General features: G+C 34.1%; 3 protein-coding genes across 5 annotated transcripts in view; all 3 read left to right on the forward strand.

Moving 5' to 3' along the window:
• Positions 1 to 22,583, forward strand: part of LOC127904911 (structure-specific endonuclease subunit slx1-like) — a 93,985-nt gene that overhangs the window by 46,544 nt on the left and 24,858 nt on the right. The gene's annotated exons all lie outside the window — the stretch shown is intronic.
• Positions 1,812 to 4,127, forward strand: LOC7465138 (structure-specific endonuclease subunit slx1). Of its 2 annotated transcripts, XM_024593808.2 has the most exons (4): positions 1,812 to 2,167; positions 2,523 to 2,629; positions 2,778 to 2,918; positions 3,347 to 4,127. In XM_024593808.2, the coding sequence occupies exons 1-4, from the start codon at positions 1,932 to 1,934 to the stop codon at positions 3,403 to 3,405; spliced, it is 543 nt and encodes a 180-aa protein (XP_024449576.1). In that variant the 5' UTR covers positions 1,812 to 1,931; the 3' UTR covers positions 3,406 to 4,127. The 2 variants fall into 2 exon arrangements, with proteins under 2 accessions (XP_024449576.1, XP_002298387.1); XM_002298351.4 differs by lacking the exon at positions 3,347 to 4,127 and having other exon boundaries at positions 1,813 to 2,167; positions 2,778 to 3,118.
• Positions 12,826 to 22,583, forward strand: part of LOC18095082 (vegetative cell wall protein gp1) — a 53,832-nt gene continuing 44,074 nt past the window's right edge. Inside the window, exons 1-2 of one of the 2 annotated variants that reach the window (XR_008058341.1) lie at positions 12,826 to 14,337; positions 14,446 to 14,671. Coding sequence is in view for 1 of the 2 variants with exons in the window: in XM_052450035.1 (XP_052305995.1) it covers positions 12,887 to 14,084 (1,198 nt within the window). In the remaining variant the exon portion in view is untranslated. Of the gene's footprint in view, positions 14,338 to 14,445; positions 14,672 to 22,583 lie in introns of those variants that run through there. The other variant, XM_052450035.1, reaches the window with a different exon arrangement.

Raw genomic sequence — 22,583 nt, forward strand, 5'->3', positions numbered from 1 at the left:
TTATTGTCTTTAAAAACAAAAATAAATGTATGCCTTTGGTCCCAAGGTTTTTATGTCTTTTAAATATTATTTGCATAGTAAAATTATGTTGATACCTTAACAGCAAAGAACAATTAAACTTGCATAAAAAGATGTTTTTGTCTTTTTATTTTTATGAACATTTAAGTTACATAATTACCCTTAAATTCAAACAAATTGTTCCAACGGCATTTCATGTTTTCCTTTCTTCTTCTTTTTTGTTATTTTTGGCTCTGAGATAAGGGTTTTTTGGTAATTTTTAAAAATATTGTAATATTATTATAAAACAAAGTTGTTGATGCATGACAACTCCGTAACACATGTGGAGCCGTTTGATTACCAAAATCAATTGTACACAATGACATTTGGAGTGACATTTTGTTCTCTTCGCAATAGAGAGTTACATCTTCACAATAGAGGTGTGTGTTTAGGCTCTAGTGATTTTTTCTCTCTTTCTTCTAATCTAGAAATTCATGTCATCTCTTTCAAAAATTAATTGTGTCGTTCAATTTTTATTTCTATTGATTTTGGTCATTATTCTTTTTTATTACTATTTGTTTTTCTTTTAGTACTTTTTTTGTTTAAATTGTTTTCAATTTCATTTCTAGACATTATATTTCATTTGGTTTTTTTATCCAATTTGATCATCATTCTTTTAATTGCTTATTTTTTCATGCTTTACCTTTTTCAACTTCATCCCTCGTCATTTTATTTCATTTAGTTTGTTTATCCAATTTTGGTCCTTATATTTTGGATTGATATTTTCTTAATTTATTTTTTAAAAACTAATCTCTAATTATTTTGTTTCATATGGTTTTTACATCAAATTTGGTCTTTATTGTTTTGATTACTATTTGTTTTGTTTTTAATTTTTTTTTATGATTGGAAATTTTACTTCGTAATTTTTTCATGTCTGTCTTTCGATAGGGAAATCTCAGTGTCAAGACTCGGGTCACTAGTTTTGAATATTATCCTAGTTTAAGTTGGATCTTTTTTTTAGATCCTTTACTAATTACTTTTCAATTTCATCATTCGATATTAGATTATTAGGTCTTGAGCTTTGTTAGTTGTTTCACTTTTCTTTTTGTTAGTTTATCCTAATTTTATATATCAGGTAGTGGGTTAGTCGAGTTAACTTAGGTAGACTTAAATTATTTTCTCGATGTTTTTTTATGAAATTAATTTTTTTTGTTCAATTTTATTATTTGGAATTAAATTATTGACTATTGAGCTTTGTGATTTTATTTTTTTTGTGGTGTCATCCTGAGCTTGAGTTAGTCAAGTTAACCCAAGTTAACTTTTTTTTTTATGTTTTTTTTAGCTTTGATTTTTTTGCTAGGTCCTTTTTTAAAAAATCTATTTTTTATTCTGATCTTATGTCGCAGGTAGCTGGTTGATCAAGTTAATTCGTATTGACTTGAGTGTTTTTTTAATGTTGCTTTTTAAAAAAAATTAATTTTTTTTAATTTCATTATTTGACATTAGATTATTGAGCCTTAAATTTTATGATTTTATTTTTTATTTTTTTATAAGATTATATTAATCTCATATCTTGAATCACGTATTATTCAAGTTAATTCATGTTAATCGAGTTGTCATCTTCTAAATATTTTTTTATGTTATGAAAAGACTAATCTAGTCCACAGCATAGCATGTATAATCTATCAAATAAAATATCAAATATCAAATAAAATAAGTAAGTAAGTAAATAAGGGTACAACGTTAGTAGCAATTTTTTTAAAGAAAAAAAATTATTTAGGGATGAAGCCAGTAAAGCAGCACCTATGGTCCATAACGGTTGGTCCGTTGGTCAGCCAAGATTACAGAGCAATAAACAAGATTACAAGACCGAATACGTTTCCGTAACATAACGGTCGGTCCGTTGGTCAACCAAATCCATCCTATCGGACCAGATGACGAGGTTGCTGTCTCAGACGTTCCGGTCTGTAAAACTTAAAGCATCCTCATCAAAACCACCACCACCACAACAACAACAACCATCCTCATCCTCATCATTGCCCCGATCAAGAAAAACACGAGCAAAATCGAGCTCAAATTCGAAATCGAGATCATGGTCTGTGTATCTTATTCTCTCTACCAACCACCCGATCAAGACTTACGTTGGTGTCACCACCAATTTCTCTCGCCGGTGCGTTTATTTCTTTGATTCAATTCTTATTTTCTGAAATTCAATGCAAATGCTTATCTGGGTCAATTTCAATTTGTCTCTTACAAATTGAAGGGGTGACGAATCATTTCACGACTTGAATAAGTAAATAAAATAGTTCTCTAATCATGTCTGCAATGGCAAGTTTGATAACATGCTAGTTAATTTGGTAATTGCTGATGCCTTTCAACCAGATGTATTGACTTTTGTATTGAGCACGGTCTCCGATTGCCTCACCTGTGAATTTCACAAATGTGTTGTGTTATTCTTGCTCAAGTATGTGCAATATAGAAATGAACGAATGCATACTTGTTGAACTTGGCGCTTTTTAATGCAGCTTGAAACAACATAATGGCGAGCTTAAAGGAGGTGCAAAAGCATCCCGTGCAGGAAGGCCGTGGATTTGTGCATGCATAATTCGCGGTTTTAATGACCGAAGTGAAGGTAATTTTCTTCTTTGTACCACTTTCACAAATGCCAATGAGAGTTATTTTCATACTCCTGTTCTTGATTTTTCTTCTTGATGTTTTGATTTGTGGCATGAATTTGTTTAGTCTATTGATTTTTCTTCCTTTTATTTTCTATTTTGTAGCTTGCAAGTTTGAATCAAAATGGAAAAGCTTTTCAAGGAAATTTCCTCGAAAAAGGATAGATGATGACCAGATGAAGCAGAGCAGGAAGGACTCGCACCGACTCCTGCAACATAGGAAGACTGCCCTCGATAGGGTTAAAGGTTCATTTGATCTTAGTCACTTAGAAATTGACTGGAAATTGAATACTTTCTGATTTTGATAATATGCAATCACGTTGGACACATTTTAAGTTATATTGCATTCTTTGAGCGACACTATTGCATATCACTCCTACCATGATTTGATCATTGTATATTTACACTTGACACAATTCAATATATTCTTTTCATTGTATTCACAATATCTTCCTTCAATGTGACTCCAATTAAGCAGTATTTCAAAGTAATACAACCATTTATAGTCCAAATACTGACAAGGTTACCTTGAGACTTCACAGCATTTCAAATTCATGTGGTCTGCTAATGTAACACATTTGAGATTATCTATCACCTTCCATAATCTGTATGAATGACTTGATCCGGTTGCTAGCAATCTGAAAAATAAATCTGCATTGTTCCCTCTTATGAAGAGTCAGAGGGAACTTCCAAGCATAAGGATCCAGAAATTGGAGTATGTCAGTGTGCATGAAGTTACTGGAAAGGTAATTAGCTAATGGCATGTCTCAGTTACTATCCTGTGCAGACAAGCTGTCTATCTGAGTCCCATCTGCCTCAAAGTTGTCAGTTTGTTGCATCCTTCTATCGCCAGCAGCTAAACTGCTCAAGTGCTTCCAATGACCATACAACTCCTTCACTGCAGCAAGCCAGCCTGAAACTCCTAAACAATGTGAAGGAGGCAAGGGAGGAGAGATTAGTCATACGTCTGAGAATCATCTGATTACACTTCTATGTGAAGTTTATGAAAAGACGGAGAGGGGATAGTCTTATTCGAATCTCTTAACTGTGGACAAGCAGAAATGTAAAGATCTTCGGACAAGTTTTCTAACAAAAGCTTATGGAGACAAGAAAAACTTATCACGAGAAGTCCAGACTTCTCAATCCAACACGTTCCTGAACGGTAGAGTTTCTAGAGATTGGAAAGGCTTGAAAGGAGAACCAGGCCCATAAAACTTATTACCCACAGATAGAACTCTATCTGCGCCTCTATGATCAAGTGTCTGAGTGTGGATAATTGACGCAGTGAATGGAAACAATGTGCATTATCTACAACAACGGATATCCAGCCTTATTAGACTTGGGATCGATTACCAGTACAAGATGGTAATTCTATACCACCATATAACGCAAGTGTGAGCTTTTACAGATTTTAAGAGTTTGCAACAATAAGATGATAAGATTTTCTTCCTTTTATTTGGGTGTGCAGCAGAATCCAGCAGTCCATTGCATATCTATCTTATTAATGCCATGCTTAGTTTCCAAACTGGCTACTCTTGCATCTTCAGTGCGCGCCATAAAATATTTGAAGTTGTTGAATTGAAAGTTGTCCATGAAGATGCACCTATTCTCTTAACTCCCCTAGTCTGAGCCCATCTCCAACATAAAACTTGCCTCCCCTTCGGAGACGCGTCAAATCCTCTGACAATAGGATTCGTGTTGTTTACCGGCTTTCAGCTGTTCTTCTCTTCATAATAATTTTTTACATGCCTTCTTTCTTTCGTTTTTATCATACTTTACATGTTTTTTTCTGATAAAAAAAATGCGTTTGCTTTCTAAAAGTAAACTCGCTTCTTTTTTTAAAGTTAACATTCGAGTTCAACTCCAAGCCTACTTACTACCAACCATGTGGGGATTGGAAGCCAATTCTGTCTTGTACCAGTGTACTTCTTACCTTTTTTCCAAACCTTTTTTCTCTCATGCCAGCCTTCAACCCCCTGGCCTATAACATGATAATCAAATTCATATCTGAAGGTAGACGGAATTGGGAAATTCATCAATTTTAAACATCAACGTCTTTTCTCACTTCAGTGACTAATGAAATAGATTGTTCCCCCCCTCCCCTTCTGAAAAATATAAGCAAGACAAGAAAGAAGAGAACATTGAAACGAGACACATTGAAGAGTCTACCCCTGTGTACTAATTTCCTCAATTACAACTCTCATAGGGTTCTGAAAATTTTCAGTCAATACAGTACAATCAATTAATGGAGGAGTAGAACACTCAATCCTCAATTGTAATGGGGAATACGAACCAAATAATCAGCAAGTCTTTGACTCTAGCTCCGTCCCTAGGAATGCCATTAAAGCAGCCAACTCCACATACGCCTTTTCAAAAGCTTTACACCGATCCAACGAGGGCAAGAACAGCTGAAAGCCGGTAAACAACACGAATCCTATTGTCAGAGGCCCTGATACCAGCCGTGGCAATTGCCATCGGCCACCAAATCGCTTCTTTAAAGCAATCTCAGTTAATAGACACACTCCATGGAGGAGAAAGAAGCATGTGAGCTCCCATGGGGACCTCTGATCACACCCCACATAGTAGAAAAGGATCAGCTCGTGCATGAGTCCTGACACAAGAAATGTCCCCATGAAGGCAGGAATTAGTGCCCACTTTCTGCCAACAACTAGTGAAGCAAGATTGCGTGTTGGTTTGTACACGGCAGGTCGTAAAATATTTGAAACAATGAGATTCCATCTTCTACCCCATAAATCTTGTAATGAGGTTGAGAGGTATGGCTTATGGATGCCAGACACAAGGCTTATGGGCACGGGACCCAAGTCTCTTGGGTCTGGCATGGCTGCAGACCCCAGGTACTTGGGTCTGGGATGGCCGCCAGACCCAAGTTGCATGGGTCTGGTATGGCCGCCAGATCCAAGGTACTTAAAATATTCTCTATACTTTTAATATTTTTTTTACATTTAAAAAAAAATTGATATTGACCCGTTGCGGAGCACGAGCCAATATACTATTATATAAGAAAAAAAGTGAGAAGACATGTTATCCTTGTTGGAGGGCGTGTTGTCTACTACAATTGTTTCATCAAAACTATGTGGGTGTTTAAGAATATGGTTGTAGTTACTTTTTAAAGTATCGTTTCATTCAGAAATGTATTAAAATAATATATATATATCTTTTCAAAAAAGATTTTTATGCTGCCTATAATTCTATAAAATGAATTTGGTTTTTTCAACACTTTCTCCAACAAAGAAGTGAGATGCAAAAACAATTTTATAATTTCATTGAGTTACATAAAGTACAAATTCTATTCTTTGATTGGTTCGAATTGCATTATATATCTGAACATCACATTTCATATCCTTTTGCATCCATCAAACTTGCATGCCCGGTCACATCAAGATCCAAAACCCCTATATGGAACCTCACCAGTGGACCAACAGTTGACTCTGAACATCCACCCTTGAGAAATATCCAAATAACCCACAACAACCAGACTGTAGATGCAGCTCCCTACAAATTACCCAGTGATGACACCTTTTCAAATACCAAACACATTATCAACCAAAATAACTTTACAAACACCAACCTCAATACCTTAGGCAAATAGCTTACCCGACTGGAAAAACAAATACAAAGAACTACTATCAGCTTAGTTGACACCAAAACCTCAATTGACCTGAAACTAAAAAACTAGCAGATCTTAAGACCTTCTTTTTGGGTGAAGCTCACAAGTTCACTGTATGTAAGCTGGTCATATGGTATGATTTTGGTTGTAAAGGTATCTTTGATTTTGTTTCTGACCTTTTCTCCTAAGAGAATAGGTAAGCCTGCAAGGAATTTTACTTTCCAAAAAGGTTGGTTTGAATCTTCCCTAAGCATGACACGGGTAAGGAAGGCGTTTTTATACCATTAAAAGTCGCTTAGCTTCTTACATCTAAGGTTGGAAAGGAGTTCATCAAATAATACAAAACACAACATAGTACGTGGCGTTGTTATACCTAAGAATGATCTTTAGATCGAGTCACAGGTTTCCAGCCTATATACTGAGTTTGTAGAGAAAGAAGAAAAGAAAACAGGTAACTTTCTGATGCAAATGAACAAGGCAAGACCAGCAATGTCAGGATCCTTGATTAAACACAAAGCATACTTAATTTGCAATTAAAGAAAGATAAAGAATATATGTAAAGATTCAGAAGTTCAAAGAAATAAACCTTGAAATTTGTATTGATACAAAGGATATGATAATTTGCAGGAGATATGAGTTATAATTTTGGGAATTGGTACAAGAAGGATAAGAATTACAGAGGAATAATATGATTCGTCTGCAGAGAAACTAGATATGGATCAATCTTGTTCTTTGTTATCTTGGACTTGTTTAAGAATCCCACCATATCCTAGGTCTGAGGCATCGGTCTCGACGATCTTAGGAGCTAACGGGTTAGCCAAATGGAGGAGAGGAATGGTTTGGACCTGTTTCTTGATCTATTTGACGAGGTTGGTATGGAGGTCAGACCAAGGAATCGGGTTGGTTTTTAACCTATCATGTAAAGGTTTGGCAAGATGACTAATGTTTGGATAATAGTCTAAAACATAATTAAGACTGCCTAAAAACCTTTGCAACTGGTTTTTATCAGTAATCTTATCATGGAATTTATTTGTAAAAGATAAAGATCTCTCTATGGGTGTTATAGTACCTTGACAGATATAATATCCTAGGAAATGAACACGGGTTTGAAATAGAGAAATTTTGGATTTAGAAACAACTAAACCATTTTGTTTTGCAGTATGAAAGAATGTATGTAGATGTTTGAAATGTTGATTTATGGAATGAGAAAAATTAAGAACATCATCAATGTAAACAATGCAGAATTTTGAATGTGCATTGAAAATGTCAATGTGTTGTAAAACCAATAGATACACCACCTATGAAGAGAATTTCATCTCTAATTTACAGTTAGAGATGAACTGTCAATATGTTGTAAGTGTGTTTCAGCTCATCTATTTATGTCACTATTCCAAAAGTAAATGGTGGGATTTCTTTGCAGCTGAATCCAAAAGTTTCAAATTAGCTGTTACAGAATGGTTACAAAAGAATCAAACAGCTCCCATCATTGATCATCATCCTCAATCCAAATTTCTAGCCCTAAAAGCTCAAACGGCAGCTCTCCTTGCCTCCGCTAGAACTGAGGAAGAATACCTCCAAATAGTACAAGACATTATACAAAGCCAAGACCGTAAAACAGTCTTGTCTCAATCCAGAAGCCGAATTTCATATCAAATTTGGAAAAGATAAATGCATAATGTAATTTTTGCAATAAATTTTTTTTGTTTGGAATTGGATACCTAATCCATTTTAAAGCAGAATTTAAAGGTTTGTAATTGATCACAAGTCTTGGTGTGCCTCTTTCAATCTCAGAGTTTTTATTTACATAAAAGGCTGCACACGACCAAGGTGATCGCGACTTTTGGATAAGACCTTTAGACTTGAGATCTTGGATTTCAAGTCTACAATGTTGTTCTAAATCAGCATTCATCTGTATAGGTCTTGCTTTTGTAGGTATGTGTTTTTATGAAAAAGTATCTTCATAAGGAAGATCAATAATGTGTTGTTTTCTTTTCTAGAAAGCATTGGGTAAGTCTGAACAGATTTGTTGTTCAATCTTACTTTGTAAATCAGTGATTTTCTTTTGTAAAACAGATCACTTTTGTAATTGTTTCTCAATGTGACAAAAGGAAACATGGTTTTGTAAATAATGCAATTGGAATTGTTTACTATGAATTAATGCGTTTATATGATATGTATGGATAGAGCATGCTTTGATCAAATTTAAATTCCTAGTCTTAGATTTTTCTAGAAATGGGAAAACAAGTTTGATGCTTTTGATTTTGGAGGTAATGCAGTCATGATGTGCTTTGTATGGAGTAATCATATCAATAAATAGAGTACCAAGAATGATGGTATGATTAATATCTTTTGTAACAACAAAGAATGTTTTAAGAGAAATGCTTTTGTTGAAAACAGAGGCTTGGGTTTTGCCTGCAATATGTAATTTTAAATTGTTAGCGGTAGAGAGTTTTTCAGAGGTATTTTGGAAAAATCGTTTTGGAACTACGCATTCTTTAATGCAGTTTAAATCTACACCTATGTCAAATAAGGCAATAATATCTAGTTTGAAATCGTCTGAAAAAACTAATGTAATTTTAATCAAGTATTTTTTGGAAGATATTTGGGTTAACACATTCAAGAAATTGTCAGGAATATGTTCAATGTTTGTAAGTGCATGAGGTAATATATGAGACTCAATGTTTTGGTCGTCTGGTTCGGATTCAGTGTCAGACTGACTTTCAGTTTTGGGCAGAAGATGTTGTAATATGGCAAAGTCTTTCTGTTGGGCTTGTTTTAGGGTTTGTAACTCGGATTTGAGGGTTTTGATCTTAGAATGTAATTCTGGGATTGTGACTGTGGTTTTGGATTTCTTTTTATTAAGGATCTTTGTAAGGTCATAGGTATTGGTACTGGTGGAGGGTAATACAGAGCGATTTGAAGGGTTAGAAGGAAGATGCTCTGGTTTGTTGAAATCTTTTAACAGCTTATCTAAATAGGTTTTTTGGAGCATTCACCTATGAACTAAGGTTCTCTTCTCTCTCTAGGGTCTTTGTAATTTATGTCACTATTCCTACCCAGATCCCAATGTAAACAAATTTATGTCACCTATGAAGAGAAGGTTGGAGATGTGGGAGGTGATTGTTGTTCAATGTTTGTATACACTGGTTTTGGTATATTTGTAGTGTAATCTGCATGTTGGAAACTTGCAGAAGGGATATCTGATGTAGAGTGTCTAGGTAGGTTTGGATGATATGGAATGTTAATGACAGAAGGTATTTTGGATATTCTTCCAAGATCTACTGTGCTGGAAGAGGAAGATTCTTCAGAGAATCTGGAACTTGTAGAATGACGATGGAATGACAATTTGACTTTACCATCTGTGTATTGGGTTATGTCCTTGATTTGGACATTTGGTTGTGGTTGTTGTGGTATTTCTGGTGGGGTTACTCCTTCAAGGATCCAATCATCTGGAAGGGTTATATCTTTCCATTGGATAGCTTTTGGAATGACTGTGTTTGATCGGGATAGATCTGTTTGGAGAAGGAGTGTTTCTCCTTTCTGGGATTGGTATTTGTGTTTACTGGCAAAGGCTGAGAACATGACTTTGTAATGGATTTTGAAAATAAGAGCAACGAGGATGGATCCTTCAAGCATATTGTAATTATGGGTTTTGATTTATAGTATCATGCTTTGTAAGATGTTTCTGTCTTTGAGAGATATAGTAATATTTGGATAGCAGTCAAAAGATACTGGACCGCTACAGAGGTTAGACTCAATAGAACTGAGGAGTGAGTCTTGGAAATTATGGAATCTAGCATCTCGAAGGACAACCAGAATGGAGGTGTTTAAACCTTTTTTTGTAAGGGGTTTTATACTGACTTGGACTAGACCAACATGAATATATTTGTAGTTTCTAGCTAGGTGTTTTTGCATGGATTTTTTGGAGAGGAGTTGAATGGTCTCAAAAGGTTTTGTAAGCTGAATATCTCTTTCTTTAGTTTTAATTGTAAATCTATTTTGAAAATATCATATTTTGATTTTTGATAAATCTGTATTTGAGAAATTTTTGAAATTTTCCATTCATCAATGTTTTTTTGTAAAATCTTCAATGGTTATTTTCTCACTTTGTACAATCCTCTTATTCTCGGAGGTTTCAGATGTAGAAGAAGCCGAAACAGAAGTAGATCTATAAAAAACAGAATCCATAGTTTGAAAAGATAATTTAGAAAACAGGCTGCAAGTTATATGGGTTTACTGCCCTAATCACTCAACGAGACTTACACCATTTAGTAGCATTCACTTATTAACTAAGGTTCTCTTCTCTCTCTAGGGTCTTTATAATTTATGTCACTATTCCTACCCAGATCCCAATAGGCTATGATACCAATAGATACACTACCATGTGTTGTAAATTCAAAATCAAATGGTGGGATTCCTTTGCAGCTGAATCCAAAAGTTCCAAATTAGCTGTTATGGAATGGTTACAAAAGAATCTGATACCAATAGATGAGCTGAATATCCCTTTCTTCAGTTTTAATTGTAAAATCTATTTTGAAAATATCATATTTTGATTTTTGATAAATTTGTGTTTGAGAAATTTTTGGAATTTTCCAGTCATCAATGTTTTTTGTAAAATCTTCAATGGTTATTTCCTCACTTTGTACAATCCTCTTATTCTCGGAAGTTTCAGATGTAGAAGAAGTCGAAACAGAAGTAGATCTATAAAAAAAAGAATCCATAGTTTGAAAAGATAATTTAGAAAACAGGCTGCAAGTTATATGGGTTTACTACCTTAATCACTCAACGGCACTTACATCATTCAGTAGCATTCACCCATGAACTAAGGTTCTCTTCTCTCTCTAGGGTCTTTGTAATTTATGTCACTATTCCTACCCAGATCCCAATAGACTCTGATACCAATAGATAAGTTGAAAGTACGAACAAGAAATAATACAAAACGCAACACAGTACGTGGCGTTGTTATACTTGAGAATGATCTTTAGATCGGGTCATAGGTTTCCAGCCTATATACCGAGTTTGTAAAGAAAGAAGAAAAGAAAACAGATAACTTTTTGATGCGAATGAACAAGGCAAAACCAACAATTATATATATATATATATATATATATATATATATATATATATATATATATATATATATAATTTTTAAAAAGTTATTTTTGATATCAATATATCAAAACGATAAAAAAAAATATAAAAATAATTTTAAATAAAACAAATTTAAATTTTTAAGAAACACAATTTTTAAAACGTTCCCAAATGGTTAGATAGATCCCAGCCATGACTTTCCAAACACTATTTTTACTTTTTTATTTTTATTTTTCTGTCTGAAAGACGACACAATTGATGAGGTTATAAATCCTTCAAAGACAAATGAGCTTTATTATAGAAAGTATATATATAGGAAATATTATAGGTATATTATATAGGAAATATTATAATCATATTCTTGTGTTGTAATCTCCACCATTACTATTGTATATTACCCTACACATATATATAGAAAAAATTAGCTAATCAATAGAAATCAAAGGACTGTTTTTACAGATACTCAAGTTTTTATCATAAATCTGGAATTCTTTAAACTAAAAAGAAGAAATCAAAGTACTTGAAAATATTGATTAACCACGATCTCAAACACTAAATAACTTATTATTTACATATCCTGGATTTTAGAACATCATCAAATATATATAATTTAACAGCACAATATTAAAGTGAAAGAAAAGAATAATATTGGAGAACCCTAATGATAGTCATCTAGAGAAAGAGAAATATATAAATGAAGGCCATTCCTTATCTCGTTGTTTGGAGCTTTTGGAATTGAATTCAATTTCTAGGGTTAAATCAATTTTTGTGTTTAGAGTTTCTTTTTATGGTATTGATAATAAAAAAATAAGCAAAAATAAATTAAATAAGAGAACCTCTGATTTTCTGCAGTAATTTCAAATAAAAAATATCATTTCAAAAATACCTTTAAAATTTCTCTATAAAACTTAACACATGGTTTACTAAAACCCCAGCAACAAGCCATAAAGTTTCTCATTCTATAAAGTCACAATAAAAAAGAAAAGAAAAATAAATTTTAAAAACTTGACAAATTATATTGATTAATAGTTTTTTATTCACCATGCACTCATAATAAATCAATTAGTGCTTTTCATTTTCGTTTAGTGATGAGGATGGGGTGCTAGATGCTATGCACTGACTGAACCGATGGAGAGGTTTTAGCATACCTCCTAAGATAGGATTAGATGGTCCACTAAACTAAACTGACTTGTAGCGTCTCTATAAGAAGATTTCTAATTGTGGTTACACCTAATAAACCATAGGATTAAATGGTCCCTTCAATTAAAAAGTCCACTAAAATTACAGTTATGCTATGTTAATTACCCAAAGGGTACAACCCCTAGCTGTGATTATTATTCCATTAGATAGGCCTCCTCAATTACCGAAATACACAGGGGATCAACTCGTCTTTATACACTAAAAACACAACTATAAAAGCAAATCTTCACGTCCATTCCTTGTTCAGAAGCTAATTAGTGAGAGCAAGTGTGATTATCGGGAAGAGTTCGAAAGGATGGCATCACCATCTCGGCGTCATCTTGTGCATGCCATGGTTTTCGGCTTACTAGCAATTAACGTGGCGGCCAATATTTATGATAATGAGGAACCTCCTAGGCCACCTCATGATCACGAAGACCCACCATTACCATATAATCATAAAAACTCTCTATTTCTGCCATCAGGACTTCTTCATCGAGGAACACCGCCGCCGCCGCCGCCTCGATCACCACCACCTCCAAATAAGAAGAAAACGCCCCCACCACCTCCAAAAAAGAAGAAAACACAGTCACCTCCACCACCAGCAAAGTCTCCACCCCCGCCACCACCAGCAAAGTCTCCACCATTGCCATCAGCTTCACCTCCGACCTCATCTTCAGCTCCCATTTTACCTCCATTGCCTTCTAAAATTTCTCCAGTTACACCCCCTTCAAAAGTTCCACCATCCCCATCCCCGGCTTCCAATTTATCTCCATCTCCTCCTTATACTTCACCAGCATCCCCTCCGAGAATTCCCCCCATTCCATCTCCATCCCCAACTCCTAATTTATCTCCTTCACATCCTTATACTCCCCCGATATCCTCTCCAAAAGTTTCACCATCCCCATCCCCAACTCCCAATTTATCTCCATCACATCCTTATACTCCCCCGACATCCCCTCCAAGAATTTCACCCATTCCATCACTGTCCCTAACTCCCAATTTATCTCCATTACATCCTTATACTCCACCGACATCCTCTCCAAAAGTTTCACGATTTCCATCACCATCCCCAACTCCCAATTTATCTCCATCACATCCTTATACTCCCCCGACATCCCCTCCAAGAATTTCACCCATTCCATCCCCATCCCCATCCCCATCCCCATCCCCAACTCCTAATTTATCTCCATCACATCCTTATACTCCCCCGACATCCTCTCCAAAAGTTTCACCGTCCCCATCCCCAACTCCTAATTTATCTCCATCACATCCTTATACTCCTCCGACATACCCTCCAAAAATTTCACCATTTCCATCACCTCGTTATACTTCTCCTCCACCACCTCCACCTATCCTCAAATCTCCACCTCCTCCGAGATTTACACTTCCTCCCTTCTTTCCCTTTAAATCCCCGCCACCTCCATCTCCTTCGCCCCCTCCACATATCCTCAATTCTCCACCTCCTCCGAGGTTTACACTTCCTCCCTTCTTCCCCATTAAATCCCCGCCACCTCCATCTCCTTCTTCCCCCTCCACCAATCCTCAAATCTCCACCTCCTCCGAGGTTTACATTTCCTCCCTTCTTCCCCTTTAAATCCCTGCCACCTCCATCTCCTTCTCCCCCTCCACATATCCTTAAATCTCCACTTCCTCCATGGTTCTTTTTGCCTCCCTTTTTCTTTAAATCCCCGCCTCCTCTATCTCCATCACCTCCGTCATCCAATAATTAACCTCCACCTCGTTCAAAAATATCTTACTAAATTGGTCAGTTCTTTTAACTTTCTTTTTAATAGATTGTTTATTTCGATAACATTGTTCTTTTTTTAATTTTATTTTGTTACTAATATTAATCTCTAATTTTATTTTTTTCAGATTATATATGGTTAATGATGGCAGTGGGTTTCTTCGAAGAGGCTACATATTAGATAATGCATGTATTGAAAATGTAATCAATTGAAGGAAAGTGGACTGTATCAATCATGCCAAAATAATATCATAGAACTTTAGTTATTGTAATAATAAATGGATAATGTGGAGGAAAATATTATGTTTGTTAAAAAGCATTATAATACTAAATGAATGTCTTTTATTACGATAACTACTTCTTTTTTTTACAATTCTTGTCGTTAAACTTTTTACTCGTCTAATTTCTTTGGAGAAAAACAGTAAAAGATAATTTAGATATCAGGACAATGTTTACCTATATAAATTGAAGACTTTCCCCACGTGAAAAGCTCGATTATTTAGACTTCCAGGTCTACAAACTTGATTATAATTATTTTGATATATAATTAATGGTGTGTATAACATCTGGTCCCTGATTATTATAATTTTAATATATTTTAACTGTGGGCATAGACTATCCTTGAGAAGAACGAGGATTTTTTTTTTAATTTTATCATTCAGTATTGGATTGATTGATGATAAATTAATTTTGGCATTTTCTATGATATAATAAAATAAAAAAAATAATTTGACCCGGTGGAGTTCTTAACCTAAATCATAGGGTTAATAGACTGACTAAATATCAATTAAAAAGTTAGGTAGAGATTTTTCAATAGTTTAAATTATTATACTGAGTTTAATAACAAATGTTGGAAAGTTTTTAACGATCCAAATATGTTTTTTTTATGTTTAAACCCATAGCGAAAGTGGAAGTAGGTTAAACTAGTTAGAACTAATTAAACTATCTGAAAAGAGGATTCATCAGACACATTTTAGGTTACAAACTTTGAATTGATACTGAATTATAATGCAAGAGAGTTGAATTCTCTTTTTAATACAATTCTTTCCAAAAAAAAATCCATGAATTTTTTATAATATGGCTTACTATAAGAAAAGAAATCGTTCAAACAAATTGTATATGAATAGAAGCATCACAACAAGAAGAAGAAACAACTGAGAAGAAAAGCTTTGATTGTGATAAGTCAATATTTTTTGTTTATATTTCTATTGCTTGAAAAAACCCAAGACGATATGGCTCTAGCAATATGCAAGACCTAATACACTTGGGTTCGGCAATTAGCTGAACCCAAAGTAATGTGGGTCTGACAATATGTCAGGCCCAGCATACTTGGGCTCACGAATCAGCTAAACTCAAGGCAACATGAGCCCGATGAAATGCCAAATCCAAGACACTTAGGTTCAAAATTTAGTTGAGTTCAAGGCAATATGAGCCTGATGAAATGTCAAACCCTAAGAAGCTTAGGTTCAACAATCAGCTGAAGAACCTAAGGCAACATAGGCTTGGCGAAATGCCAAACTCAAGAAACTTGGAGTTCAGCAATCAGCTCAACCCAAGATAACATGGGTCTGGCAGTTTGCAAGACTCAACACACTTGGGTTCAACAATCAGCTAAACCCAAGACAACGTGGACCTGACAAAATACCAGACCTAATACGCTTGAGTTTAGTTATTAGTCGACCACAAGGTAACTTTAATATGGCAATATGTCGGATCCAAATGATTAATTAAACCAGAGGTGCATGCTACAAATTAGATAAACTGTCACACCCTTTTTTTTTATCTAAGTTTGGCTACATCTCATGTCTTAAGTGTACAGGGATAAGGAGTCCTACTTTTAGAATGGTTACATGATTTATTCATATCAAAGGTAATGATCTCTCTATATTTATAGATGTACAAAAGGTTACTTAGGGAGTCCACCACCCGTACCTTCCCATTAATAATGTGTAAGGGATATTTGTTTCTCATTAATGGTGTGTAAGGGATATTTGTCTCTCATTAATGCCACGAAAAGCAAATAACTTTTTAGTCTTGCTCTTCTCTAAAGACAACTAGGTTTAAGGTTTATAAATATCCCTTGAACTATTCAGGTAACAGGTTCAAAACTTTTTCGACTCAATAGCTTGCATATACTTCGGAGCATTAATCATTCTAAAATACAAGAACAAACACTTTTGTTCTTGGAACTTAGGGCTCTTTTGAGTTATTTATTGCTTTTCCCATAAAGTTATTGACTTTGTTTTTACAGGTACTTAGGTTTTTACCATTATTTTGGTACTTTTTTAGCTAAGGAGAAGATAATTGTGTTCTTAAACACCTTGACCCACCACTATTCAAATACTGAATAACTTCTTGCTTGAATATTCTAAATTTTAGGATATCACCATATTAGATCAATTAATCAAGGTGCTCGAATATAATCAAGCTAACTCTTTAATTATTTTAATATCAGAGTTAAAATATGAATCACTAAATTTTCAAATCAATATATTGAATTTATACACGATTTGATAGCTATTTAAATAGAACCATAAGTAGAAAGTTATAATTAATAAGGTTTTGCTTAACCATTTTGATAGCTATATAAATAAAACCAAAAGTAGAAAATTACAACAAAAGGTTAGCAACCCCAATCATGTCCAGACAAGCAATTTCTAAAGCAAAAGGAATCAAAATAATGAATCCTAATATAATAGGATAAACAATGATTTGCTAACCAAAAGGAGTTAGGTGTGATTAATTAAAATTAGATAGCGATTATGTATTCGATAAATTATTTTAGAAAACAAAGTTGAAGTCCTAATTACTAGAGTTTATTTGTTTATGTAATAAAAAAAGACTACAATTCCATTTTATATTTGAAAAATATAAATGAATAAAAAGAAAATTAGTATGTAGTTTACAAGTTAAACAAAGAATTTTGGCTTTGGCAGCAAATCCTTATATAACTAAAAAATAAAAATGGAAAAAATACCAAATATAGAATACAAGAGTCAAAACCTACTGCAAATATTACAACAAAAAACTAACTCAATACTAGAGCGGCAGGACAAAACACGACTTCAACCGCATAGTAGCATCAGATCCAAATTGAATTGTCATTGCTACTAAATTTTTAAATATTGGATTTGATACGAAGGCAATGTTTTATTTGTGGTTCAAGTTAGATTGTATTCGTATAATTAAATACATGATCCCATAATATTAGTAGCACGACAATGTTAAATCATTTTGCTCTACCTTATTAATTTATGTATATTCCCATAATACTTTCTTCATAATAATAAGTTTTGAATTTGTGATTAAGTTGATTTATTTACCTTGTAATTGAGCTTGAATTAGCATTTTCATGGACTAAATTCTTCCAAATTTAAGTAGCTTTTTTTAAATAAAAAAAACACTTAATGCATGAAAGCAGATGAATGCTACCCCCTCCTCCGTACTACTGTCACAGATCAAACACTAGCGAGGAGGGATTGTGCTTACTTGCGCCAATATCAGTGGTAAATTCAACAAAAATCTTTAATATCACAATATTGAGTGATAGATTAATGTTAAACTTTTATTAAAAAAATTATATAATGATGTCATACAATATATATTTCATCAAAAATCCGCTATATATTATTGGGGAAAACAAAACCGAGCCAATATGATGTTTCGAAAATCTTTAATAATGAGCATCACAGAGTTAGAAAATAGTATGATGACAAAAAAAGGAAAAAAAAATACATGTGCCAAAACAAAACCATATCATCAGGACACGTTCCAGTACTGCCCTTTTTTTTTCATTTTCAAGAATTGGGCATCACCGATAGTGGACACGAAACCTAAAGAAATGGAAGAAAAAAAAAATTCCCGAGTTAATTGATAAAATCAATGAATGGACAACACAACCATTTTGAAATGAAGAAAGAAAAAAGGTTCGCCTTTCTTGGCTTCTCATAAGAAGAAAAAGCATACGCCGGTAAACTGGTCATATTCTGGATTTACATTTCAGATATCACTAGTTCGAGTGTTATAATTATTAGAATCACTGGAGGCTTACCTGGTCATTAACTTCAGGGCCTCGAGGGATTAGTCAAAGTATACGTAATCTGGCCCGGACACCCATAATTACCAAAAAAAAAACAACGTTCAAGCAACCCCCAAGTCCCCAATATCTCTGTCAGGGTCTTTATCTATCTCCAGACAGATAGATTTTACTTGAGTCTCCAAAGTTTACGGAGATTACTGGAGATTCCATAAAGTATCAAACTTGAATGACAGTTTTCTTTGCGAATTAAAGGTAAGAGACATCTTTCCAATACATTAGGAAGTTCTTTATTTGTGGGGGCGTCATCTGTTAAGTAATGAACCTTCCTGTTCACTGTTTATGGTTTCATAGAATTATATCAGTTCATGAGGCATGGAGTTTTTGTTAAAGAACAGTCTATCAAGTTCTGTTTGTGTTACTTTGTTTTCTTGCTTTGTGCTTATTTGTTTGGTAGCTTGGAAATGATGGGAAAGAAAACAAATTAAAGTAAATTTGATTTCTTTGAGTTGATTAATTTGAGATGAGAATTAAAAAATATGCCTAGAAGTAGTACTATTTATGATGATTTCGTAAACATTTGGGAGATATGACAGTATAGAAGCATGATATTCTCGTCTGAATTCTCTATCTCTGTTTTCCTTGTTCTTACGGAGTTCTCTCTTCAACTACGATTTACCTAATCACTGCAGGTCAACCTTTCTGGGGTATGGAAATTCTTACTTCCAGCACCGTACCATGCCGTCTTGTTGTAAATCTGAGGTCGATATTAGATGAAAATGTATCGAATTCTTGCCTGTTAAAGCTCCCTGTTAGTAGTGAGCGCAAAATGCTGGTTGCTAGGACTGATCACAGTAGCGGGTCTTTGAGATTTTCTAGTTTTGATATTGAAGAAAGCTAGAGAATTACAATCTCTGATCATATTTTGTATTGATGGAATTGTACAAGGTATATTTGGAATAGAATCAGAACCTAATACAACAATTAATGATATGATTCTATCCTTGATTCTAGAAAGGATATATAGTAATTACAAGATCATCTAAACTAGGTATAAATAAACTATCTTAGGTAATGACATAACTGCAGAAATCTTCAATATCTACACCATTAATCTACAATATCTTCAATATCTACAATATCTTCAAGACTCCTCCTCATGATAGATTAATTGATCCAAACTTGCTTAACAACCGATAAAACTAATCACAAGGTAGAATTTTGGTAAACACATCATCTAGTTGATCATAAGTGCGCACATACTTAGTTTGAATAAGTTTAGCTTGAACTTGCTGATGAATATAATGACAATCCACTTCAAGGTGTTTCGTTCGTTCATGAAACACCAGATTAGCCGCAATATGCATGACAGCTTGATTATCACAAAACAATGTCACTGGTGTATGATTGTGAAAACCGAGATCTGCAAGTGAATTCTTGAGCCAGATCAATTCACATGAAGCAGATATCATTGCGCGATATTCAGCTTCAACACTTGAGCGAGCGACCACATGTTTTTTTCTTTTCCAGGACACTAAATTACCTCCAACAAACATGAAAATATTCAGTGGCAGATCATCTATCTAGTGCATTGCCTGCCCTATCTGAGTTTGTGTAGCTCATATGTTTGTGTGCCCATTGCGTTTCATTACGTAAATTAATTTGCCAACAATCCTTTGATAAGTGGTGAATGACGTGAAATGTTTGCTTAAGGAGTCCAATTTGATCTTATTGTCCAGGGTAGTAATGGTTGGCTTAGCATGTAGCGTTTCAGCTTCTTGTAACAAATCTAGGATATACTTCTGTTGATTAAGAAACCTTTGCTAGAAGTTGTCATTTCAATCCCTAAGAAGTCCTTTAGTTTACCAAGATCTTTAATTGAGAATTGCTTCTACAGATCTTTCTTCAATTTTGCTATAGAATCTCTATTATTCCTAGTGATCATTAAATAATCTACATAGACAAGTTCAACAAGTTTTTCATCTGAATTTTGCCAGACAAATAGGAAAGAATCAACATTGCCCTTGTAAAACCAAAAGCTTTCAGAGCAATGCTTAACTTTGCATGCCATGCTTGTGGACTCTGTTTCAATCTATAAATGGATTTATGAAGTTTTGCAAACCAAATTAGGATGGTTACTCTATGGATGTCCAAGAGGTAGTTTCAAGAACTCTTTTTCTTTAAGTTCTCCATGTAAGAATGCGTTTCTTACATCCATTTGATACAATTATCGGCCATGATTAATTGAAACAGATAATAAGACTATGACAATAGTCATTTTTTCCATAGGAGCAAATGTTATTCAACTTCAAATTTCTGAGAGAAACCTTGAGCTACAAACCAAGCTTTATGTAGTTCAATTGTTCCATTTGAGTTGAACTTAGTCTTGAAAATCCAGCGATAACCTACTACTTGTTTACCTATGGGAAGAGGCATGATGCTTCATGTATGATTGTTGTCAAGTGCAGGCAGTTCGTCCTTTATAGCTTGCTGCTATACAACTTAAGATTGAGCTTCTTGAAATGTCTTTGGCTCATGAAAATTTATTATGGAAATGAGGAATGCTTTGTGATCTTGAGACAGTTGGTAATATGACAGAGATTTAGAGACTGGACGCTTGATATTATAAGTTACATACTCTTGTAGTCTAGAAGGGGGTTGATGTTTTCTGTACGATATTCTTTTTGAAGTTGGTTGATCATTTGGAATACTAAGAACTTCTTGCACACTTGATTCACTTGATCAAAGTTGAAATCTATTCATGTAGCTTCATCAGAAAAGTTTACATCAGATATTAGACTGGCACACTAAATATCACTCGCAGAACTTGATTTTGATGTAGGGCTGTCAGAACTGGAATTAGTTCTAGCACTAGTGGACTGTCGTTGCAGAGAGCATGGACTCTGATCGATGGAACTTGAACTAGGCAACATAAATAATTCAAAAAGATCCTCCCCCTGACTTGTTGTGGAGAAATAAGGGATGTCTTAAATGAATATAACACCTCTTAATATATATATATATATATATATATATCTTCTTTAGTAAGGGATTATAACACTAGTAAATGATCGATGGAACTTGACTATGCAGCAGCAATAATTCAAAATGATCCTCCCCCGACTTGTTGCGGAGAAATAAGGGATGTCTTCAATGAATCTAACACCTCTTGATATGTACATCGTTTTTAGTGAGGGATCATAACACTTGTACCCCTTTTGTGTTTGAAAATGCATTTAATTGCTCTTGAATCAAGCTTATCATGTTGTGATGGTGGCAAGTGTACAAAACAGGAGCATCCAAACACTTTGAGATGTGACAAATATGGACTTTTAGCCTGCAAAACTTGAAGAGGAGATTTAAAACCTAGCACACGGCTGGGTAACCGATTTATAAGATATGCAGCCTTGAGAACACCATATGACCAAAATTGTTTTGGAAATTCATTTGAAACATTATGGTACATTGTTTTTTCAAGCAGATCGTGATTTTTTCATTCAGAAACCCTATTTTGTTAGAGTGTACCAGCATAACTAGTTTGATGCAATATGCCATTAGAACGTAAATAATATTACATATCTTTGGACATGTATTTGGTGTCATTATCTAATCGGATGATTTGAAGATGAACTGAGAACTGATTTGTAATCAACATATGAAAATCCTTAAGATATTCAAATACTTCACTCTTAACTTTCAGCAATACACCCATGTGACTCTAGAGAAATCATCAATAAAAGTTACAGAGTATTAGATAGTGAAGTATAGAATGGTCTCCATACATATGAGTGTACAAGTCCAAATGCATGAGTATCATGTGATATGAATGGATTAAAAGGAAGTTTAGATGATTTAGGAAAATGACAAATCTCATATTTAAAAGGTTCCTATTTATTTTGCTAAAAACAAAATCTGATGGATGTGCTAGAGGACAATGCCATAAGAATGGCTCATAGGATGATTTGAAACTAGCCTGAAATCCTCGAGAAACTTGAGAATCATTAGAGAAATAATAAAGACTATGCAAAAAAAAAAACCCTTCACCAATCATCTTCTTGGTTAATGGATCCTAAAATATAACCTTATGATGAGTAAAAATTACATCACAATTGAATGTATAAGTTAACGTACTATCTAAAAGCAATTAGAAAGGAAAAGAGGGAACATATAACATCAGACATGATTTTATCAATGATTAACTTGATTTTTCCCTTATCCTTTACATGAGAA

The sequence above is a fragment of the Populus trichocarpa genome, chromosome 1 (genome assembly GCF_000002775.5).
Source record: "Populus trichocarpa isolate Nisqually-1 chromosome 1, P.trichocarpa_v4.1, whole genome shotgun sequence".
Taxonomy (NCBI): Eukaryota; Viridiplantae; Streptophyta; class Magnoliopsida; order Malpighiales; family Salicaceae; genus Populus; species Populus trichocarpa.